This window comes from Lycorma delicatula, chromosome 1 (assembly GCF_047948215.1).
Source record: "Lycorma delicatula isolate Av1 chromosome 1, ASM4794821v1, whole genome shotgun sequence".
NCBI classification, from domain to species: domain Eukaryota; kingdom Metazoa; phylum Arthropoda; class Insecta; order Hemiptera; family Fulgoridae; genus Lycorma; species Lycorma delicatula.
In genome coordinates this window covers 128,209,151-128,235,634 of record NC_134455.1, presented here as the reverse complement: position 1 = coordinate 128,235,634, position 26,484 = coordinate 128,209,151, and the positions used below count along the sequence as shown (strand labels likewise).

Below are 26,484 nucleotides of genomic sequence, written 5' to 3'. Positions count from 1 at the left end.
TGGGGTTTGTATGTTAAACACATGAAACTTTTTTCACATGCAATCATTGTCGTATTGAGTAAATTTGAAGTTTTTCTTAACTTTTAGGTGGACATCTTTTTCATCCTCTATTCAGCACCGGGGAAATCTACCTCCGCCTTTCGGCGTGCCGAAAGGGATTTTTTTATTGTTTCCATTATTATTAATTACTGACTACATTGTTATACTGTAATGATATATATATATAACCTGGTGTTATTCTGATATTAAATTATTTTCGTTTTTGTTAAAAAACAAAAGGAGTAACTCGACTAAAGTTTCGAGTAACTCGAAAGTTAAAAAAAAAAATTAATATTTTTCAATTTTAGGCAGCCATAGTTCAGTCGATATCTGTTTCTTTACTTTGTTTCTGTACATTTCTTTTCTTTTTTTTATAAACAAGTGTTTTACGGTTTGTGATTCTTACGAATGGTTTTTTCACACCAACAGCGTTTTGTGTGGTTCAACCTACATTTAAAAAAGTGTAGATTAAAACTACATAATACACTATTTTAAAAATACAAACTTAAAACAAAAATTAAGATAAAAAAATAATAAAAGATTGATTTATTTTTAGTTTCACCATTTTGAAACTGGCAGTAAATTTAATGCTAGTAAGTTATAAGCAATTGTTTTAAATTTTTCGCCGACTCTTAAAAGTTTAAAATTTAGAAAATAATTCCAAATAACAGATTGTACTTTTTAGTACGGTTTATAAAGAGCGCTTATTTTGTATTTATTTTTTGTAACTTTCGTTTTTTATAAAATTCATATTCTCAAACATTAAATAATATATACAAACATAAATATATACATTTTTTTTTTAACTGCCATGTTAAACGTTAAATTTGTTGTATTTAAAATATATAAGAAAGTTAAAAAATATTCCACAGTGCAACCAGAACCTGACAATTATTTATTTAATGACATTTTAAGGTTTGTTAACACTTTAATTACAAAATAATATTAACTTATAATTTAACATTAATATAACCAAAAGCGTGTAATTTATTTTTAATTAAAAATATAAATTAAAAAACATATATTTTCAAAATGCAATTTAGTAAAGGTAATTATTTTTAAAATTACTTCATATTTATTGCGTTAATCAGTGTAATTACATTATTAAAAAAACGTTTTAACAAAAACACACAAACAATAGATTTTTGTACGTAAGGATTAAATGTAAAAAACTTTTACAGTCAGGTTATACAACCTCACATATGTCCAAAAGTTAGGACCCTAGTATTTCACATAACTTCTTTTAGAAAAAGCCAACGAAGTAAAAATAATATAGAAAATTAATGCAGCTGTCCTCTAGTCATTTTTAATTTCTTGGCTGTAATAATGTAAAAAAATCGCTTTCGGCACGCCGGAATACGAAGGTAGATTTCACCGGTTCTAAGAAGGGGATAAAAAATATTTCCACCTTAAAGTTAAGTAAAACCTCAAATTTACTCAATACGATAATATTTGCATGTGAAAAAAGTTTCACATGTTTAGCAAACAGCAAGCCCAATCTTCTTACAATTCTAGCAACATCTTGGTCATTCCTTTGTCGTAAAGGTTGGTCATATCAAAATTGTTTTCAGACAAAGATAATGTTGAGAGGAGTAAAGACTTCTTAAAACCTATTCGAAACTGGGCCTATTAAGGGAGGTATATTTTTTGTATTTGAAACCCCATTTTTTCTACCCTTGGGTAGAATGGTTGGTGATATCAAAAAACTTTACTTAGATAAGTTTTAGACCCTTACCCAAAGAATAGTAAGAACTTTAAACGAATTCGATATTTTACTTAATGGGAAAGTTATAGGGATATTTTGTTTTTTCGAAAAAACCCTCCCTTTCCACCCCACAGTTCGATTTTTCCCATTAACGAACTCGACTGAGATTTTGGGTTATTATATTTTATGTATAAATTTGAAAGTGGTAGGCGGAAAATTACGGCAGTAATCGTGTCCACAAGAAAGTGAAATATATACATATATAAATGTATTTATAAACTTTTGAACTGACGGTGGTTTTGGGGTCTGGGGAATGTGAAACACGAAGATATGTCGAAATTTTCCAGAAGTCGAATCGTGGTACCCATTAAAATAGGTAGCTTTCTTATGAAATCTACCTAACAGAGGGAAAGCTATTATTTTGAATAAAATACAATAACAGCAAATTAGATCTGTATGAATATGTTGATGTATTTATGAACTATATCATTTAAGAAATAAATAATAATATACTTATATATATATACACACTGGGTATTTCTAAAATGGTGGGCTGGCTATACTTTTTTGGATTCTACTTGTAAAACTAAACAATAATTATCCTTAGGAAAAATGGCGATTTCTTCTTCGTTCTCCCACTGTCCGCCATTTTGTTATTTTTATATAATAATTTATATCTCAAGTTTGGATAGAGGAATCACATTAATATTAAGTCTAAATTTTAGACTTTTAGAAGTCAGCGAAAAATTTAAAACAATTGCTTATAACTTACTAGCATTTAATTTACTGCCAGTTTCAAAATGGTGAAACTAAAAAATAAATCAATCTTTTATTATTTTTTAATCTTAATTTTCTTTTAAGTTTGTATTTTTAAAATAGTGTATTATGTAGTTTTAATCTACACTTTTTTAAATGTAGATTGAACCACACAAAACGCTGTTGGTGTGAAAAAACCATTCGTAAGAATCACAAAGCGTAAAACACTTGTTTATAAAAACAAGAAAAGGAATGTACAGAAACAAAGTAAAGAAACAGATGTCGACTGAACTATGGCTGCCTAAAATTGAAAAATATATTTTTTTTCCTTAACTTTCGAGTTACTCGAAAATTTAGTCGAGTTACTCTTTTTTTTAAAAAAAAAAACGAAAATAATTTAATATCAGAATAACACCAGGTTATATATGTATCATTACAGTATAAAAATGTAGTCAGTAATTAATAATAATGGAAACAATAAAAAAATTTAAAAAATCCCTTTCGGCACGCCGAAAGGCGGAGGTAGATTTCACCGGTGCTGAATAGGGGATGAAAAAGATATCCACCTTAAAGTTAAGAAAAACTTCAAATTTACTCAATACGACAATGATTGCATGTAAAAAAAGTTTCATGTGTTTAACATACAAACCCCATCCTCTTACAATTCCTCCTACATTTTGGTCATCCCTTGCCTTAAGGGTTTGTCATATCAAAAATAGTTCTCTCTCTCTCTCTCTTCTCTCTCTGTGTGTGTGTATATATATATATATATATATAGTTGAGCCATATATTCAACATTATAACACACTGAAATTTTAAAATAAATTTTAATGAAGCTTTATTTTCTACGTCCATTATACAAATTATAAAAAATTAAAAAAAGCGGAAACTACAACCTTTTTTAATTATGTCCAAAATTTAATTACAACAATATCCTTCTATAAAAGATTTATGTGCCTTTTTCGAAGAATTGATGTTATGTCAGTACAGAGATAATCAAAATGTAGGTCAACAAACGTGCGAACATACATACGGAAATTTATTTCTTATTTTGTGTTTTTTTTTAGACTAAGGATTTGGAAAATCCCTGTTAAAAAATTAATGTTTAAGATAAAATCATAAACCATGATTTGCAAAATTTTGAACGATCGTTATAATTTACCTTTAAAAGTATAATAGTAGAAATAGCTGGTAGAGTAAAACATAAAAATACTTCAATTCGTTTACTTGTCTAAAATATCTTTCACTAAAATTATCTGCAAAAGAAATCGCTATGGTGTGTACAGTGGCTGAACAAATTAATCCGAACACAGTATTTTAACAGAGAATTTTAGTTTTAAAAGAAAAAATGTTTAATAGTCGAACTTACTCAAATTTAATAGTTTTGTTTGCCTTCCTGTATTTTTGATGATCTCAGTAATCTTCTTTGGTATTGATTTCACAAAGGTAGTACAATGATTTTTGATTTCTTCATCTCGAAACCATACCAGTATCACGGAACTAATATCAGTTTTTGTGCTATAATTCGTTTTCTCAGGTTTTCTTTTTAGTATGGCCCAGAAACCTTCAATGGGATTCAGGTCGGGGGAGTTCCATGGTCACGAGTGCACTCAACTTTTTTAGTTTATGAAGAACACTTTTACTTTCTTTGATGTGTGACATGTTGTAAGGCCCTATTGGAAAATGAGTTCTTGGTTCTTCTGCGTAAATGTGACTATTTTTCTTTGGCATATATTAATATATTGGTCCGATTTCATCATCCCATCCACAGGCATGAGTGCTCCTGGCTCTTCATGTGTAACATATTTTTTTGACTAGGTGTTTGGGAGGTTATTGTAGTTATGTTGGCGTAGTAGTCTTCTCATCTTCTGACTTACGAATGTAGGCTACTCTCTCCCCTTGGACAAAGAAATGGTTCGTCTGAAAAAATAACTTTTTCCACATCTCAATAGTCCATTCTTTATTTTCCTTTGCCCATTGAAGTCTTTTTATCTTCATATTCTGTGTCGGTAAATTATTCTTTTTTAGATTTACGAGCAATCCTTCCCATTACCAATAACCTTCTACGAACTGTCATATCAGAAACATCAGTCCCACTGGGTCTGAAGTTCCTAATAAGGTTAACAGCTGATAATCGTGAATTAATTTTGCTTTTCTTATTAGTTATCGATGCTGTGTAGGCTTGGTTTTCTTTTTCCGTCCACATTTTCCTTTTCTCTTTGTAGAGACGGAATCTGTTTCCCTAAACCTTATCACAATTTCATTAACAGTACCTAATTCCCACACTATACTCACTGGCAATGTGCTTTTGAGATATTTGTGAGTGTTGGGACAGAGCAACAATTTTTGACCGCTTTCGTGGGGTTATATCCATTTTATTAAGTAGAAACGAATAACAAACTTATAACAGAAACTCACAAGGTCACGAAAACTAATCGACAGTGAATTATAAAACCACAAAAACCACTAATTTTGTTTGAACTAACAATATTACCTGAAACACCAAATCGCAAGCAGTCTGCCACAGTATGAAAATTCCCTACAACAGAACAAAACTTCTCTTTGTCGGATTAATTTATTCCGTATTGTATGTTATTTCCCATGAAGATAATTTATTTCGGACTTATCAAAAAAAGTAAGGAATATCCAATATTTGGATGCACATCAGCATGCCTAGACAACCGAGATGCTGGTGGTATTCGGCGCTACAGAAGTGATACTTTCACTCGGTTCACTGCAGGGACTGATGTACACCTTTCCTCTCACCGAAAGAAACTCTGGTGCAACCTTTTGTATGTCAGGTTCTTTACGTGTCATAAGAAAGAATGAAACAAATAGTGGAAAAAAAGAAATTACTACAAACAATATTGCAGTATGAATAATAAAAGCAGGGTAAATTGTTTTCATGTAAAATTTTATAACTATATTTTTATTAACATTGAATTTAATTTCATTTTGCAAAATATTTATTTGACGTAAAGTGCTTTTTCGTATTAACTGACTTAGATAAAAGGAGGAGATTCTAAACTAGACACGTATATATGTTTTTGAAAGTTTACTAAAAGCCTCATTCTTCGCCAAACGAAGTGTGATTTTTATGATTACTTAGTTGAAAATATTCGTTTGGTGGCACCTGTGCTGTTTTTTTTACATGTAATTTCAGCGAAAGATTTTTAGTCGAAATAAAAAAAAAAAATATTTTGAATGACTACTTCAAAAAAGTTATTCTAGAAAAATGAATGTTCAGTATAAAATTCTAGATATTTTAATAACAATTTTATGATAAACCTCGAAAAATGATAAAAAATATTTTAATAGAAGTTAATGTGATTCAATCTAGATTACAAACACTCTTGTTTGTACCATTTCGAGAAGCTAAACGCAGCCTTAGACAAAAAAACTTTCTACTGAAGAACTGGAAAATGAAATAATAAAACGCGACAAGATTATAGACAAAAATATTTTTACTTTTTTATTTCTTTCCTGTTTAGCCTCCGGTAATTACCTTTCAGATAATACTTCGGAGGATGAATGAGGATGATATGTATGAGTGTAAATTAAATGTAGTCTTGTACAGTCTCAGTTAGACCATTCCTGAGATGTGTGTGATTAATTCAACCCAACCACCAAAGAACACCGATATCCACGATCTAGTATTCAAATTCGTGTAAAAATAACTGAGTTTACTAGGGTTTGACTCTGGAACTCTCAACTTCCAAATCAGCTCTTTTAGGAAGACGCGTTCCCCACTAGACCAACCTGGTGGATTAGATGTTGTAACCTGAAACAAGGTAAGTGACTCCCGTCAATGGCTTAGCCGTACTTAAGAGTAACAATCCTTTCATGCCAGATTTATTAAGAAAAGTAAGGAGTGAAGTATTTTCTTTTTTTTTGACTTCATTGATCCTAATATGCTTTTGCATATCAGTATGCCAAGCATGTTATCAGAATACAGGTACCTTAAAAGTAACGACTTTTCATCGCAGGTGGTGCATTAATAACATGTTATTCTTAAATTAAAAAAATCTGATGTTGACACTACATGAATTCCTTGTACGCCTATTAAATTACATGTACACATTTAAAAAAAATAAAAAGTACGTAAAAGTTTATTTCATTATTAATTTTTGTAATTTTTCATTATTTTTATTGTTATTGAATTATTACTTTTTAAGATTTTTTTTTACAATCAGATTTTAATAATTATTAATAAATCAATATATTTAAATGAAAAAAAAATTTAAACAAAGGAGATGAAGTCTGATTCGAACCGATGTGCCTTCCCGTTATAGAATCCAAATATTTCATTAATTAAAATTTTATTTGGCTATAACTCTGGAACCAATGAAAATAAGTACCACTTATGATAATCGTTGAAAAGCTCTCAATGTGGGCTTATTACAGCAGTTAAATAAAAGTTCAAAATCTAATTTTTTTTTTAGATTTTGCGCTTTTTTTGGACACTTTTGATCTAGTCGATTGTGCAATCAAAAGGGGAGGTGCACAACTAGATATTACAACAGTCCTAATACACAATTTCAACAGTCTACGGTTAATTGTTTTTGAGTTATGGGAGATACATACATACGTACACACGCCGAAACTATTCAAAATTCAGGACTTGTCAAAATGGATATTTCCGTTGAAATCTGAAAACCGAAATTTATCGCTATCACAATACTTCCCTTACTTCGTATAAGGAAGTAGATAACGCAGGCTATTGCATTTTGTACCTCAGATGTTTTGCATGCATCATAATCGTGGACAAAGACGATCACGGATGGTGTAAATCAGATTAATTTGTACCTGTTTATGGAAAACAATGCATGTACCACCGACTCAATTCGCGAAAGTAATATATTAATATGATTAAACAAAATTACACTTAAATATCTTATCTATATATAAGCCCCTCAGTATTTATTTTCCTTAAATTGGCGCATTATAATGAAAAAAATTCGTTTTGTAAATTTAACGTTTTTATTTTGTTAATTATAATTAATTTTACCGGTGATCATCTGTATTTATCTTTTAGAGAAATTTAGTCTTTCGTCTTAAGAATTAGTTATTTCTCAAACACTCTATTTATGCAGTAGTACCTTCGTGTTTATAAGCCTTTGATTAATTCGATTGTTCAGATCACAATTCTGTAATATCTTATTATATGGTTTAATTTAAACTACATTTCATGATAAGTTTATGTATTTCAGATTAACTTGTTAATCATCGATTTATCGGGTACGCAAGGAATTCAATTTTAAAAGATTTTTAAAATTAATTATTACTTCCTTGTACGAAGTAAAGGAAATATTGTGATTGCGATCGGTTTTCAGATTTCAGCAGAAATATCCATTTTGACCATCCCTGAATCCATTTTGACTAGTTTCACCGTGACTTCTGTACGTATATATTTCGCGTAATCAAAAACGATTTGCCGTACGATGTTGAAATTTTGGATTTAGGACTGTTGCAACATCTACGAGGGCAAGTCAATTTAGGCAAGTCAATTATCCGCAATTTAGGTATATTTTTGTTTATGTTGGTAATACTGTCGTGCTGCGTAGATGACACATGCGTGGTTTAATTGTTATGTTTGTGCAGGTTTGATGCTGCTAGGTTAGTTACATTATCGCTGCCCTGTCGTTAACCATGGCTGCTCCGCTTTCTGTTTGCACCAAAGAAGAACAACGTTCAGTGATCTGTTTTGTGGTCGGAAGGTGTATTAGGGGCCCAAATTCATCGAAGACTTTCGGTACAATACGGGGACAAAGTGTTGTCGCAACGGAGTGTCTACGAATGGATTGAAAAATTCAAAAACGGTCGCACAAGTGTTACGCACGATGAAGGAGCTGGATGACCGTTTACCGCCACAAGCGAGAAAAAAATTGAGCGTGCACGTGAAATGGTTTTCTTAGAGAGACGAGTAACTATTGATGAAGTGGCCTTTCGTCTGCAAATTAGTCACGGTTCTGCCTATGAAATCATCCACAACAGACTTGAGTTTCATAAAGTCTGTGCGAGATGGGTTCAAAACAACCCACACAGTTGCACTTGGACTCACAGATGTCGCTCTGGGACATCTGCCAAAATCATTTGAATCGCTATCGTAACGAACGGGACATCTTAGACAGAATCATCACTGGTGACGAAACATGGATCCATCGTTACGAGCCAGAGAGTAAACGGCAGAATGTGGAATCCAAATATCCGGAAATTCGCCTGCAAAAAAAGTTCAAGACCCAACCGTCTGCAGGAAAACTGACGCTTACGGTTTTATGGGACTAACAAGGCGCAGTACTGGAAGATTATGAGGAAGGGGCACGACAATAAACTGTGCGCGTTACAGTGAGATGCTACTGCCTGCAATTCGAAGCAAACGCCGAGGACTGCTTTCGAAATGTGTTGTGTTGTTGCATGACAATGCCCGTCCACATAGTTTTGCCCACACTGCTGAAACGCCCCAGAAACTCAACTTTGAAGTACCGGCTCATCCTCCGTATAGTCCTGATCTTGCCCCTTCTGACTACCACTTCTTTGGTCCACTCAAAGAGGCATTAAGGGGTTGTCGATTTAATTCGGAAAACACAGTAAAAGAAGCGGTGCATTCCTGGCTCGCAGCTCAACCGAAAACCTTCTTTTATGAGGGCATCAGGAAGGTTGTGCAACGATTTTCATTAGTTCTACAGTTATAGTGAAATAAAATATTAATTAATGAAATATTTGGATCTTTCAAGGGATTATCGGTGATAACCGATGTCTTTCAATACATCGTTTCGAATCAAACTTAAAAATATAAAACTCAAAAAAACTCAATAAATAAAAACTCAAAAATATATATTAAAAAATATTGTAAGTAATTAATGACATAAAATTTTACGTACTTTTCATTATAACTTTATTATTTTTTTCTTAATATTATTTTGTTATATTTAACTGCCTACATTTTATATATGATGGCCCAAAGGTCAACAATTCTTTCTCATCGTAAAGTCAGTTTGTTATGTTATCGGCTTCAGCTTATGTGTTAACATTATTTGTGATATAGTGGAGCGTCAGACTGAACGACTTATTACTAAGCAGTTTATTTCCATTAACTGTACACTTCAGGGAATGTGCTTGTTATCAGGTGGATCTAGGATATTTTACATTAAAAGTTTCTATCTACTCAATGCGAAATCGCAGTAATTTTCTATTTATATCCCTTGTAAACAGCGAGAATACTCGACCTCTGGAGAAATACCTTTGATGAAGATACCTCGAAAACACGTTCTTGCAGAATACGAGGTGTGTGAGAAAAGTAATGAGACTGACCAAAGATTTACTTACCAAAGATTTTATTTTTCTCAAACAACAATATTATCCCCTTCAAAGTAGTTCAAGGCAGCTACACACCGGCGAAGTCGTTGTTCCCACTCCTGGTAGCAGCGATGGAAGGCTTCAACTGGTAGGGCTTTTAACTAGTCGGTCGCAGTCTTTTGAATGTTCTCCAGAGTTCCAAAATGACGTCCTTTTAAGACACGTTTCGGGAAAAGAAAAAAGTCACAAAGACTCAATCAGGTGAATAGGGGAGTTGATGAACCGTAGGAATGCGTTTTGAGGTCAAAATTTCCCTGATGGAAATGGCCGTGTGACACGGGGCATTGTCATGATGAAGCATCGACTTGTCTGCAATGTCTGGTCTAGCGCCAATCACTCTTTTCCTGAGCCTTTCAAGGACACCATTGCAAAACACTTGGTTGACAGTTTGCCCTGGAGGAAAAAATTCTTTATGCACGATACTCCTACTGTCAAAAAACGAAATCAGCACGGTTTTGATCTTTGATTTACTTATTCGACATTTTTTCAGTCGAGGAAATTACGGAGTGTGCCATTCTTCGCTTTGCCGCTTTGTTTCAGGATCGTACTCAAATATCCAGGATTCATCACTTGTGATCACACGATTGAAGAATTCTTGGTCGTTGTTAATTCTCTCAAGAAGATCAACGCACACGTTTCCTCGATTATCCTTCTGTTCCGTTGTGAGGTTTTTCGGCACCAATTTCGCACAAACCTTTCGCAACTCCAAATCGACTGTCAAAATTTGATGTACGGTGAAAGTGTTTAAATTTAACTGTTCACTCATTATCCTTATTTTTAAACGACTGTCTGATCTCACAAGAACCCTCACACGCTCAGCGTTTTCGTCAGATTTTGAAGTTGAAGGTCTCCCTGAGCGAGGTTGATCTTCAACGTGTTCTCGGTCTTCCTAAAATGATTTGTGCCAGCGGAAAACTTGTGCTCTTGATAAACAATGTTCCCCATAGGCCTGTTTCAACTTTTCAAAGGTCATACTCGCGGATTCCCCAAGTTTAACACAAAACTTGCACAACGTTGCTCTAAATTCTCCATTTTCGTAACACAAAAAAACACAACTTCACTGATGGCGCTGTCAAAAATAATGTGTTGGCTGATCGGAATTGAAACTCATACTGAGAATGTGGAAGGGATGAACAAACCGGTCTAACACAGACCGGTAGACACAGCACAGACGTACGCACAGTCGTCATGCCGAAACTTTTCAAAATGTGTTCAGGGATGGTCAAAATGGATATTTCCGTTGAAATCTTAAAACCGTAATTTTTCGCGATTATAATACTTTCTTTACTTCGTACAAGGAAGTAAAAATATTAGTTTTGAAGATAAATATGTAGAGTTTCGCAGTAGGCTTCTCCATTTATAGCCGTTCCACGTGGCATGAAATCGATCAGCAGTAAGCCAAACTGATCCCAAAAGTCTGTGGCCATCAGCTTGCGTCCAAATGGCTTTGGCTTGACCTTTGTTGGGCTAGTTGATGATTGACGATGACACCGTTCACTTTACTGCCGTTTTCTCTTTAGCTGCAATATGAAATCTTTGTATCATCACCGGGAACAATTGGATTAAGGAACTCATCACCTTTTTCTTTGTAGCGCATCAAAAATTTCAAAGCAGATCCCATTCGGATTTTTTGTTACGTTCCGTTAATACGTGCGACTCCCGACGTGCACAAACCTTTCTGAAGCCAAATGCTCGTGTACAATGCAACTGATAACAGCTCTTGAAACATCAAGAAAAAGAAGGGCCAGGTCGGAAATCGTTGAGCGACGATTTTTTTTATTTCATCATCGACGCGTTTCAACAAGTTCTGGGTGATTATTGAGGCCTTCCCGTACTTTCTTCATCTTGCACATTAATTCTATTATTTCTAAAATTTTCACACTGTTTTCGGACGTATCTTTCATTCATTACATTATCATCGTACACAGCAACCAACTGTCTATGAATTTCAGCCGGCATAACATTTTTATGGTTTAGAAAACGTATGACTTCACGTATTTTAAAGTCGGCGGCAACATCCATTTTCCAGTTCATCTTATAACGTAATAAAACACACTTAATCAAAGATACTGCAACGCGACATCTTACAGACAGCAATGCAGTGTGTACATTACTAGCGTGGCCATGAACGACGTAGGTTCAACCAATGGCGAGAAATTTTCCATCGGTCTTTATTTTTAGAGATATCCCTCGTAAGTTTATTCTGGTGTGAATATATATTTTTTTTAATCTTTGTAAAAGCTTTAATTTTTGGTACATTATAGAAACTTATACGACGTTGAAATATATACTTATATAAGCGAACTGACCGTACGGTTTGTTTGTTGGTATTCCTATGCGTTGAGAAATATACTTATCTTTAAGGTAGTAATGGATACTGTTTCAATATTTTCTACATGGAACAGTCGACAGGTCATTAATCTTTGTTAGAGACTGTAGACGCATACAAGCGCGTTCATACGCACGCACTCAAAAGTTCGTGTGTTTGTGTATGTAAATATATATATGTGTATGCGTATGTTTGTGTGTTATTGTGTGTTCTCTGTGGTATTGGTTTGGTAATGTCGTCGAATAAACTATCATGAGAGTTCGCTATGCGCTATAGTTATTGGAGGAATATACAGTAATACAATGGAAGAATTATAAAATGAAACACCGGCTGGTATAAGTGCGTGTATGTATGTGTATTTTACTACACTGAGTGTTTGTGTTTGTGACGCTATGACTGTGACTGGGCCAGCTATATCTATCTACCCTGGTAGATGGATATACACTTTACCCCTTAACCTAACTCACCCTCACTATTGATTCTCTATCTTCCACAAACCACGTTTACCTCACACCACGCATACTAAAACATAGTTACGTGCTTTCATTCTCTCTCTTACATATATATACAAACACACACACACACATATATATATATATATATACATTCATACATACACACGCACACGCACTCAACAATCTAGTGTCATATCATCCGGTTTTTTTTCTTTTAGTCTTTTTATGTGTGTTCAGCGCACGCGCGTGTACGCACATTTCCTGTATCAGTATGGGTTTATAGTTTCGATAAATTTTGTGGAGTACACGCGCGTGCGTATTATTTTTTCCGGGCTCTAACATATATACGTGGGTAGAAGACCTAAAATAATCCTCTAAAATTCTTCTTATTTTATTATAATAAATTGATATATCTTTATTTAATAAGTAACATAATATTTTAAATTTAGTTTCATTAGCCTTATAAATTACTTAGTTGATGATTCTTTTAAGTTGTCAAGGTTTGATTCAAGGTTTGATTTGTATCATTAATGTTGGTAATTTGTTTTGTATTAACAAGTCTCCCGATTATTAAAAATGCAATAAAAGGTAAAAAAACTTCTTTCTGCTTATAGAAAGGAAAAATAATTTGTTTTTAGATTTTACCGACTTTTCGAAGAAAAGTATGTTATTACTTTCGATCGCATGATGGGACTTGGTGAAATTTAACTTTATTTACCTTTTGAGGTATGAGGAGTTAGAAAATACCATACACTTAAACTGTGGATTTCTTTAATATTATTTATAGGCCTATGTATAAAAAAATTTGGCTCAGAATCTCCAAAACAACTAGATAAATTTCATTTAAATTTAGATGTGGCCTAGTATTGTATCTAAAATTGTACATGTGAAAATTTGATGACTATTGGTTGAGGTAGTACCTGAGTTACGCTTTATTTATCATCGAAAAAATTTGACCAGGGAAAGTTAGAAGCGTTGTTCGTTAATAATATGCTACAAGCGGGGACTTTTTTTACTTGCTGTGTCTATTGTTAACAGCAATTTTGTACGGCAGTACTGTTTCAAAAGAAAAAAAAAATCGGTCTTCTTGCGCAGAAGAGCGCAAAAGTTTTCTTGGATTTTAGTTTTTGAGTTCCTTTTTTTATTTAAACAGTACCTATAATTTAGAATTTTCAGATTATAATGTCTGTAAAAAGTAATTTTGAAGTTTTTAATTAACTGAGTAATAAAATATGCATTCGCGTGTTTTATTTTAATAACATTTTTAATTTTTATAATTTAAATTTTTTAGTTTGCCTAAATCTTTTCGCTGCATTATTAGGTAGATTTCATAAGAAATCTAAGCTACCTATTGTAAAGGGCAGAAAATGACCTCTGTCGTTACTGTGGAGAAACAGACATCCCTGAACATGTCATGTTTGACTGTTAACATTTGGAAGGGAAGACAAGCGTCGTCGGCGCGCTCAATTAACCGGACCTTTCACAGCTAATACTTTAATTGAAACCACGCTGAACAGAAGGCCAGGGAGGACGAAATAGCGAGGGGCGAGGGATAGCCCTACAGACAGTAACACACACTGTAGAAGAAGGGCGATTCCAAACCACTTGCTGGAAAGAAAAGACTCAGGCCTGCCACAGCGCTCTCTATAGAGCGTACGTGGTAGAGGCATGAGGCATAAAGACCGAGACCCGTCCTTTAGGGTGAGGCCCAGGATGTCGGGCTTGGCCGCCTCATTTCAAAGGCTGGCAGGCAAAAATAAAAGATACAAACCGGCGAGCTGACCTGTCGTGCCGGCCGTACTGCTGGCGGGCGGGAAGGCCCGTTTGAGTTAAAGGACAACCTCCTGAACTGTGCTAAGTTTAATCCTGCAGTATCAAGCTCGGGAGGTAGGAGAAAAAAAGCTACCTATTGTAATGAGTACCATGATTCGACTTGCGGAAAATTTCGACATGTCATCGCGCTTACATTCCTCAGACCCCAAAACCACCGTCAGCTGAAAAGGTTATATATATATATATATATATATATACATTTCAGTTTGTTGTGGACACGATAACTGCCGTAATTTTGCGCCAATACTTTCAAATTGTTCCTTAAAAATAACTGATCTCAAATCTCGGTCGAGTTCGATAATGGTTAAAATTGGACCATGGAGGGGGAAATGTCGGGCTTTTTCGAAAAAAAACAACAAAATATCGCGGTAACTTTCTTATTATGTAAAATATCGAATTCGTTAAAAGTTCTTATTATTTTTTGGATAAGGCCTAAAACTTATAAGAAGTAAATTTTTTTTATATCGCCAACCATTGGCTCAGGAGTTGAAAAAATGGGGTTTCGAAGACAAAGAAAACATCATACCTCCCTTAATAGGCACAGTATCGAATCGGTTTAAAGTGGTCGTTAGTCCTCTAAATATTACCTAAAACGTTTCTCTGTAATAATTTTTCATATGACCAACTCTTACGACAAGGGATGATCAAAATGTTGCTGGAATTGTGAAGATGGAGCTTGTGTGCTAAACATGTGATACTTTTTTCACATGCAACCATTGTCGTATTGAGTAAATTTGAAGTTTTTCTTAACTTTAAGCCGGAAATCTTTTTTATCCGTTACTTAGCATCGGTGAAATCTACCTCCACCTTCCGGCGTGGCGAAAGCGATTTTTTTGTCTTTCTTTAGAAAGACAAAAAAATCGCTTAATAATATTAATAAGAAATTAAACTAATATAATTACGTTTACTTAAAAGAGCAATGTGATCATTCGCATACAAGCGGATACAAACCGACTTCAGTACTTTAATTTAAATTTCTTATTTCGATTGTTATCATAATTATTTCAATAAAATTAGTAACATTTTATCTCCGTGTAAATTCATATACTGTAGTTAATATTAAATAAAAATAATTTTATTTTTTGTAAAGTTGTAATTGTTTAGTTTAATAGTCGCTGTAATGTATTTTCATATTACGAGCAGTGGCGGCTAAAATTAGTGGTGGTGCTGCTCCAGAAAATTTTTTTCTGGTCCTTTTAAGGCCATGGTTAAAGTTTTCTGTAAAATAAAAGAACCGAAATATAATTGAAACAAATAGAATGGCTGGAAGCGGAATAAAAATGTAATTCTACATTTAGCATAATGTGCTTAAAAATCGTTTCCGGTTTAACCGAATAAATAATACAATTTCAATACAGATAATATTTTTTAGTATTGTTATATAATAACTTAATAAAATGTCCGCTTAAAAACACTATAGTCCAACTGTGCTTAACTTAAATTTCTATATACAGAGAAACAAATACATAATTTTTTACTAATTACCATGTTTTTCGTCTTTCCAGCGTGTTTTTGGACAGATTTGACAATCAAAGAGCCCTTGCTTTCCGCCATCTTCTGATCACTACTGAAAAAAACAACTTTCATATTCTTTCCACCGACTAAAATAGAAAAAATAATGAACAAGGAACGTCCATACGCCGAGTAAAAAAAAACTACATTCCACCAGCACGCCAGGGTCAGCACTGCGGGAGCGACAGTGCTCTCTCTCCCTCGCAGCCTCGCGTGCAGCTTCCTATCTGTTCATGCGCACAACAACCAAACACCACTGTGTGCAAGCGCACAGTTACATACAAAGATTTTTGTATCTTTTTCATAAACTGACATTAAGCTAAAGGATTATATATTATACAAATATAAAAAAATAATTAAAGAGTAAAGGACTCATATTAAATGTTATCGATAATATTGAGTGGAAATAGTGGGTGCTGCAGTTCCACAGTGCTTATACGCAAGTCGCCACTGTTTACGAGTACCTATAAAAGATAAACTATAATAAAAAGGTTTCACGATTTCAATAAATATTTATTCAGTAGATAATTATTGTGACCTACTGTAATTATGTTTTTATGAAATAACTGATTAATTATATTTTACAACTAAATTCATATTGACGTTTTTATTAATTAATGATTTAGTTTGTTTCTAAATCACAAAAATATTTACAAATATTATCGTATTTCTTTAAATTAGTATCGCTGTTATAAAATTAAAGGTAATGAATTAGACGTCCCACAAACATTAAGGGCGTTTAATTTTCTTTATTTAATGGTTCTTTATCTTGAAATATTATTTAAAAAAGGAAAAAACCAGGAATTATTTTTGTAGCTAAGCTACACGGACTTAGATTTTTTACTTAATGTTAATGTAACGTTTGTCAATACGACCGCATTTTTTTACGGGAAATTTGGAATCAAAGACAATTATGCGTTTTTTTGTGCTTAGGTAATAATTGTTGTTCACTTTTTGTCAATGTCTGGCCTTAAATCATTGTTGGCGTATACTAGCATTTTTAACATTTAATTCTCTCAACTTATGGACTTTTTGTAAAACTTGCGGATTTTTCTTTTAAAATAGAAGTTACCATTATTTCTAATTATTTTTTAATTATACAAAATCCTAATAACCTGATTTCAAATTGAATACTGAACTCCGTTTAGCTTTATATATTACTACATATTTTATGATATCGGGTTTAACCGGCCGTCATACATATACGTAATTTTTTTAGTAGTTTAGCTCATGTATTACGGGAATTGATTTTAATTAATTGTTTGATACAGTCAAAAGGAGTTTGGGAAGATATTTATGGGATTAAACTTTATGAAAATTCTACAAATTACTTCCTTGTACAAAGTAAAGGAAATTGTGAAAAATTTCGGTTTTCGGATTACAACAGAAATATCTACTTTTGACTCGTTTCGGTGAGAATTCTGTAGGTACGTATGTATCTCGCATAACTCAAAAATGATTAGCGCAGAATGTTGTAATTTTTGGTTTAGGACTTTTGTAACACTTAGTTGTGCACCTCCCTTTTGATTGCAATCGACTGGACCAAAAGTGTCCAAAAAAAGCCTAAGCCGAAAAATCTAGATTTTGGACTTTTTTTTTATTGCAGCAATAAGTCTTCGTTGAAAACTTTTCAACGGTATGTCATAAGTGTTACTTATTTTCATTGGTTCCAGTGTTGTAGCCAAATGAAATTTTAATTGGAACATACAAGGGGGGGGGGGTAGGCACATCGGTTTGAATCCGATTTCATCTTTTATTTTTAACTTTTTTTAACATCTTTTTTTTAGTTTTAATATATTTATTTATTAATAATTATTAACCTCTGTCATTTTTTTTTTTTTACAATAAATAGTAATTCAATAATAATAACAATAAAAAAAAATAATGAAAAAATCAGCAGTTATTAGTGAAATAAAATTTTATATACTATTTCATTTTAATTTAAAAAAATTTACAGAGGTTAATAATTAATAAATCAATATATTTAAATTTAAAAAAAGTTAAAAAAAAATATATATATATATATGAAGTCAGATTCGAACCGATGTGTGCATGGTTACGGATCTGATACGTTCTCACACCACATAAATACTTGAGAAACGTGAAACAAAATTAATATAGAATGCTGATACGACACCACAAAAAGATATATGATGTCCATCACAACACAATTGTGTAACTGTCCACTTTATTAAAGAATTTGAGGATCGTATCTCACTTTCAAATGAAATAAGTTTAAATGAAGTACAGCAAAGAATGTGTATGTGTAATTTAATAGACGTACAAGGAAGATGTGATTTGGAATCTGATCCACATCAGAATTTTTTTTGTTTTCATATTTTTTGTTCGTGAAAATGCTAGGAAAGTTCAGCAAGATCGTTAACAGTTTTTGTTTTTGTTTGTTTTTGGTGTGTGCAATAATGATTACGTTTTTTTTTTTTATGAAAACTACCTAATCATTACGATTCTATATAGAAACGAAATAGTTTCTGTATACATATACATATACTTATTTTTATTTTTAAACGGTTAATATATTGATATTTTTCAGGGAGCACAGCCACCGGCAGGTCAATTGAAGTTTACAATCGCTGAAACTTGTGAACGAATTAAAGAAGAATTCAACTTCTTACAGGCGCAGTATCATACGTAAGTTGTGATTTAAATTCATTTATGATATTACTCTGTTAGTAATAAATTAATTATTTAGTTTTGAACAATTTTAAAATTCACCTAAATTCTACAAAACGTTAAGTTACAAAACTTCCATTTTGATTTTGTAAAAAAATATTACGTTCAAAAAAATGAATTAAGATTACAGCACTCTTAAATAAAAAACCCCTGATCGCAGAAATAATGGTAATCTTTCAGCATCGTGACGGAGTGGTATCGTTTTCTTCTTTCGTCTTTTCATGTGAGAGTTTCTGTATTCAAATCCGGTAAAGTGTGAAATTTTTATGCACTACGAATATTACCAATTAATCCTGTTATAAAGGAATAGTTACTGCAATTAATCCTAATGTAAGATACGAGGTCTGTAAATAAAATAATGAGACTAGTTTTTTTTTTGACAGTCAAAGTGGCAACACTGTAAAGGTACTAGTAAACATATGGTTATATAAGTAGCTGATTTGTATTAGGTATTGTTACCACGTGAAACGTAAACAAACTTTTCGTGAAACGAGTTTTTGTTGAGCGCTACAAAAATGAATTATGAGCAACATTGTGCAATCATGCTTTGTGTTAAACTATGAGAATGCTACTGAAACTTTTTCAAAATTGAAAAGGGTGTATAGAGATGACGCTCTGTCACGACCCCAAATTTTTAGGTGGTTTAAAGCATTTTGAGGTGGCTGGGAATCAGTTACGTCCCCAAAAAGCAAAAATGAGCAAATCAAAACCATGTTAATTTGTTTCTTCGATAGTAATGCATTATCCATAAGGAGTTTTTGCCTACAGAGCAGACTGTAAATCAATATGTTTACTGAGAAATTCATGAAAAACTACGGAAAAGAATAAATAAATCACGTGTTGGACCCGCAACATGTGGACGTGCATTACCATGCAGGAAGACGACGACGTCGAGCAGCCGCCTACGTCTTCGATTTTAAGTGGCGCGCCTTAACGTACGTAGAATTTCACAGTAAGATTCTGCATTTATACTCGTTTCACGTGGAATGAAGTCAATCAGCGGTATACCAAACCGATCCCAAAAGATTACGGCCATCGGTTTTCGTCCAAATGGCTGTGGCTTGACTTTTGTTGTTCTGGTTGACGATTGACGATTAGATTACGCTGTTCACTTGACTGCCGTTTTCTCTCTGGCGTGTAATACTATATCCTTGTTTCATCGCCGGTAGCAATTGGATTAAGGAACTCGTCACCTTTTTCTGTGTAGACCATCAAAAATCTCAAAGCACATCCCATTCGGATTTTTTTTACTTTCCGTTAAGTCATTCGGCACCCAACGTGCACAAATCTTTTTGTAGCCAAATGGTCATGAACAATGCGACTGATAACAGCTTTTAAAATATCAGGAAAAAGAAGGGCCAGGTCGGAAATCGTTGAGTGACGATCTTTTTTGATTTCATCATCGACGCGTTTCAACAAGCCTTCGGTGATTATCGAGGGCCTTCCCGAACGTTCTTCATCATCCACATTAATTTTGTAATTTCTTAACCTTTTATCTTAGGACGTTTCTTTCATTCATTACAATTATCACCGTACACAGCAACCAACTACCTATGAATTTCAGCTGGCTTAACGTTTTGATGGTTTAAAAAGCTTATGACTCCACGTATTTCACAGTCGGCGGCAACATCGATTTTCCTATTCATTTTATAACGTAATAACTCAAATGCAATCAAAGATATAACGTGACAACTTTCGGACAACAATGCAGTGTATACGTTACTAGCGTGGCCATGAACGACACACGTTCGCCTACCTTAAGGAAAGACATTTTCCAGCGGTCTTTACTTTATCGATATCCCTTGTAGATTTACATAAAAACTATTGGAAAGTAAAATAAGACCACCCTTGGCTTATTTCACGTCATTATAAAGCGAGTTGTGAACCTTCAAATTTATCGACAGTTGTGTAGCAAGCGAAGAGTGAGATTGCGGTAAGTAGTTCCTTGAATTTAATTGTGACTTCGCTTGTAAATAAAATTTTTAACGGGTATTTTTTTGTACGTAATCTGATTTACATTTATAAGGTTTCGGCTTTCATTCAAATTCCTTCGTTTTAATGATATCGAAAAAGAGGTTTGAGAAAGCGATACGTTCGTTGATAAAATTTATTTTGTGAAGTAAGAGGATAACGAAGTTACACAGATTACTAATTTATTGTCGGGTGGGGGCATCGAATGGAGAAGGAAAAGAGCGATGTCAGGATAAGGTGAGAGAAAGCAGAATGCGGTAATTCTCTTTATACTTGGAAATGTGGCGAGGGAGCATTAATCTCATTTTGGATGTCTATTTACATATGGACCAGTTTCCTTTCTCTCGGCAGAGCTTCACAGGGAGTGGGAGTTTTTGAACCAAATGTGTACTGAAAAGGCAGTCCTTTTGTTTCAGTGCTAAATCAAACGGATATTACATCTGACGATTTCTTTAAATAACCTTTTTGAAGTAAAAAAGATGAATGTTGGTGGTCTGTCCTATATTTTATTTCACTTCGGTATCTTTTGTTCGGTAATCGGTGAAGGTCGCTGCTTACTTTATTTCCTCGCTTTCCGCCGAGCCTTTATTTCCTATTTTGGCTAAATATTACACTTATTTAACATTATTCGATATTTTCTTTTTTGTTAACTTATTCATTTTTTGTTCGGTTTTCCTTCTGATTATTTAATTACTTCTCTTATTATTTTTTTTCAAAAATGTAACTTATTTTTTACATCTTATTTTATTTTTGTGGTCGACTTTTTGATATTGCAGTTGTGTACTGTAGTATTGTGAAATAGTATTTTTTATTAACAATACAGTAAATGCCGTTTATAGTGATCTCCAAGGAACCGACGATTTTAGGTCATTATAACCGATAATCACAATAACCGATGTTTAGGTAGCTTAGTGGTACTACTTTAATATGCCATCTACACGGGTATTTTGTGTTTTTCCTGTTTAGCCTCCGGAAATCACCGTCAGATATTACTTCAGAGGATGAATGAGTATGATATGTATAAGTCCAGTCTCTTACAGTCTCAGGTCGATCATTTCTGAGATGTGTGGTTAATTGAAACCCAACCACCAAAGAACACAAGTATCCACGATCTGGTATTCAAATCCGTATAAAAGTAACTGCCTTTACTAGGTTTAGAATGTTGGAACTCTCGACTTCGAAATCAGCTGATTTGCGAAGACGCGTTCACCACTAGACCAATCTGGTGGGTTTATCTACACGGGTATTGTAATAAAGTAAAATAATAATCATTAAAAATAATAATATTCTATTTCCGTAATAAAAAAAAAAAGTATGCAATAATTAACACAAATACGGTAGAGTAAAAAATATAGAGAAAAATTGTAAAAATTACTTTTTCTGCAAAAAGTCGGTTATTTTGCTTTTTTTTCGAACTTTCGTGTTGTCAGTTTTTGAAGGTTCTTTTCTAAATCAAAACAAACACTCTCTGTTTATTCATTAGCAAATTCTGTAAAACTGAGAAACCGGCAAACAGTTTTCATTGCCGGTAAAACTTCTTGAAAATTTGGCGGGTTGATGACTTGATCGTTATCTTCGTTGTCACTGCCTACGTCCCAGTCTATTTCTGCTAAATTGACGCCACTACATCATCATCTATGTCATGCATTTCTAAATCTTTGTCAATTTCTTGATAATCTTCAAACACCGCATTTGACAAAGATTCCCCATTCCGCTAGATTCTTCTTCGCATGCGACGTCAGTAACTTCGCCAGACTGTGGTAAAAATCCTGCATGTTGAAAACAATTTTTTACAGTCAGCAGAAAAACCTCATTTCTTGGTATTTTTTCGTGTAACATAATTATAGCATCCAGAATAGTTGTTTGTGTTTCCTTTTTTTGATGTAAATCCTGTAACATTTGTAAAATTAGGGGTTTTTTGTAGTGGACTTTTACCGACTTGATCTAAGGGCTGAAAGACTGCTGTTGTTTTCGGTGGTAAGAACACTAATTTTATACACGAAAGATTTTCAACATGTGGATGAGTCGGACAGTTGTCAGTGAGCAGCAGTATTTTGTCATTTTCAATCTTTAATTCACGGTCCCATTTTCGTAACCAAGACATAAAGATATCCTTTGTCGTCCAAGCTTTCTTGTTACTTCGTACATAACAGGAAGCGATTTTAAATTTTTAAACCATCATGTTTTAGCACTTTTTCTATAACCAAAAGTTTTTTTTTCAATTCCACTTATATTTGTAGCCATTAGTACTGTTACCCTTTCTTTTGATTATTTTCGCCTTTAAACCGCCTTTCTTTCTTGCGTCATTTTAAAAAAAGAACGAATTCATCAGCATTATAGATTTTTTCGTCCGAATAGCCCTCTTTTAATTTTGGCCAAATGGCTTCTAGCCATTTTTCTGACACATCGGTTGGAGCTGCTGCGGCCTCGTCCATTATTCTTCCCGACACAATATCGTGACGGAACCATTGTATCCAAGCAGAAGTTATTTCACGTGGTTTACCGAATTTTTCAGAAAAATCGTTCGCCTTAGTTTGCAATATTTAGATATCATTAGCCCTCTGGTATTTGAACCATTTTAACATCGCTTGGTCTACATCATTATGTTGACTAAGTCGTAATTTTTTTGATTTCATAGAATTTGTTTCAAAATTTTTTTACGTTTCTTCCATATCACCGATATTGTCGAATGACCTACGCCTAATTCTTGTTTAATATCCTTATTAGTTTCACTATTCTCTAACCGCCAGATTATATGCGCCTTTTCCTCTATCGTAAATGTTTTCCGCGAAGTCATAATTAAATCACTATTAAATGAGTTACACAGGATACGTAAAATAAAATACTGTACCATCACGATACAACGTATCATTTTGCACACAGCAAAAGATTAATAACAACTGAATGTGCTGCTTCAGTTTACAATAATCTGGTACACGAAGAAATTAAAAAAAAACTACATTACATATGTAAGAAAAAAGAGAAACCGTCAAAATATTTCTTTAGCTACAATGTAGATATACGGTACTGACGAGTCACTTCCATCCGTCATTATAAGCGATAAAATGTTGCATTGCAGTAGAAAAAATAAGTCATAATAAATGATGTCACTACAACCGATGTAATTATAAAAAATATACGTACTGTATTTATGTATTAACAGCATACCAAACCAACCTAGAGACAAGTTTTTGGTCACTGTATCCGATATGTCATTTATTCGAGGTCACTATAAACAATAATTACTGTATTTTGAATATATTACTGTTATTTCTAATGATAATCCAAAAAATATTCTTCATTGCTTATGAGTTTGATTAACTTTATTTGTAATAACTTTCATTTAATCATCATCAGGATGTAAAAGAATTTTGATTTATCATCTGAGATCGTAAGATATGAAGCGTTTTTTTGCAGTTTAAAACCACTGTGATTATTTTATTTATGTCTGTGTCTATCCGTTTATTTTTTAAATTAAATATTTTTTGTTTTATGTAAAGCTTTATTTTTACATGATGTTTTATTATTTTTAATAAAAGTTAAGTAAGTAGATAAAGTTTTATTGAAATCAGTACCGGTTTTGAATGTTGGGAGATACTAAGGAAAAATTACTGTTTATTCCAATTTTGTATCTTCTTTTTAATGGGATATATACCAGTATCATTCATTAAAAAAATTTTCTTAAAATATTTTGTTAAAACGAACGATTTGTGAACTAAGCTTCCAAACAGCATTAGTTTGTTTTATTTTCCCAGCTGGAGCATCTATAATTATAAAGGGAAAGTATCTATATATATATATATAGATCAGTCCAGAATTTCTATGTCTGTTTTTTTTTTATGTCGACGTTTCACTACTCCCTGAACCCAAAAAAGGTAAAATTAAAAAAAAAAAACATAAAAATTCCGGAAGATGTGTTTCTACGTAATTATATGTTTGCCTGTATTTTGATTAATATCTCTGGATTTCAATAATATAAAATTCTTGAAAGTGATTCAATTTTTTTCTACGTGCATGAAATATACCAGGTCTGTAAATAAAGTAATGAGACTGGTTCAGCTAAACTGTTAATTTACAATCCAATTATAGTTTAACTCTTTTACCTTCGAAATAGTTCCATTGGGAAGCCATGGAATGCTTCAAACGGGGTTTCCACACTTCATAGCAGTGTTGGAACTCAGAAACCGGAATATCCTTCAGATGATCGGTTACATGTATTTTTATGTTTTCTACTGTTCCAAAATGGTATCCATTGAGATTTTTTTTAAAAGTCGGAAACAGGAAAAAGTCGCAGGAACTCGAGTCAAGTGAATAAGGTGATTGAGGAATTACAGAAATGTTTTTCTTTGCCAAAAACTCATTAATTGAGAGTGCAGTGTGACAAGGTGCATTGTCGTGATGCAGCATCCACGCGGGCAACTTTTTCCCGCAGTCTTTCAAGAATTTCTCAGAAAACATATTGATTTACAGTCTGTCCTGTAGGCAAAAACTCCTTACGAACAATGCCAATACTATCGAAGAAACAAATTATCACGGGTTTGATTTTTGATTTGTTAATTTTTCTTCTTTTTTTTGGGAAGTAATGAGTTTGAAGTATACCACTCGTTACACTTGTGTGTTGTTTCTGGCTCGTACTCAAATATCCAAGATTCATCACCAGTAATAACATTTTTTAGAAAATCAGGATCAGTATTAATTCGCCTCAGAAGATCGCGGCACACATCCAGCTTGTTGTTTTTCTGTTCAACATTGTGATTCTTTGGGATCAATTTTGCACAAACATTTTTCATGGCCAATTCATTTGTCAAATTTGATGGACTGTGGTACGGTTCAAATTCAATTGTTCTGTAATCATTCTGACAGTTAATCGCCGGTCGTACCGTATCAAGTCTCCGATTTGCTCAACATTGTTGTCACCATATAACGTTAGTTTTCAACAACGTGGATCGTCCGCAACTAATTCTCAACCGCCTGAAAATACTTTAAACCACCTAAAAACTTGAGCTCGTGACAGAGCGTCTTCTCCATACGCCCTTTTCAATTTTGAAAAAGTTTCAGTAGCATTCTCACACAGTTTAACACAAAACTTGATTACACAACGTTGCTCGTAATTAATATCACTCATTTTTGTAACGCACAACAAAAACTCGTTTCACGAAAAGTTTGTTTACGTCTCAAGTGGCAACAATAGGCTAAAAATATTAATACCTATTATAAATCAGCTGTTTATATAACCATATGTTTACTAGTAACTTATAGTGTTGTCACTTTGGCTGCCAAAAAAACTAGTCTCATTACTTTATTTTCAGACCTCGTATAGTGAATGATATCGGTGCTATTTAATTTTTTTGAAGATTAAAAAAAGGAGACGTTCTAATTAAAGAGGTAGTTTTGGCCATTTTTAATTTGCAACTTTTAGTAATCTTAAAAAGTTGTGCTTTGTTACTATGTAACTACGTCACGACGAGTAATGTAAGACTGAAGTTTGAAGATATTAAAATTAAGTGTTGGGAAATTATAACTAAAAAAAAATTTGCTGTTAAAAATGTACTATTACTGTTAAAAAACTGTTTTTTGAATATATATCTGAAACTTGTTGGACAAAAAAGTTGAAGTTTGGTACTAAAATTAAGCGGCATATGTTCTAGCTACAGTCTCACTTTTAATCTCATAGAAAAATGGGGCGCTGCGATATCTAAAATAATTTCCATTCAGATTAAGGTGATCATGAATCTTTTTTTTGCGTTTCTGTGAAACCCTTCCATAAAAAAGTTGAAACTTAAAACAGTAGCGGCTCGGGTATAGGTATTGTGGAACTGCAGCATCCCGTATTTCCA

General features: G+C 33.2%; 1 protein-coding gene across 6 annotated transcripts in view; it reads left to right on the top strand.

Annotated features, from left to right (window-relative positions):
* The window catches only part of gro (TLE family member transcriptional corepressor groucho), a 246,007-nt gene that overhangs the window by 70,955 nt on the left and 148,568 nt on the right, over positions 1–26,484 (top strand). For all 6 annotated transcript variants that reach the window (XM_075360889.1, XM_075360879.1, XM_075360871.1 and 3 more), the window contains exon 2: positions 18,537–18,634. In XM_075360889.1, the coding sequence (XP_075217004.1) occupies positions 18,537–18,634 (98 nt within the window). The remainder of the gene's footprint in view (positions 1–18,536; positions 18,635–26,484) is intronic.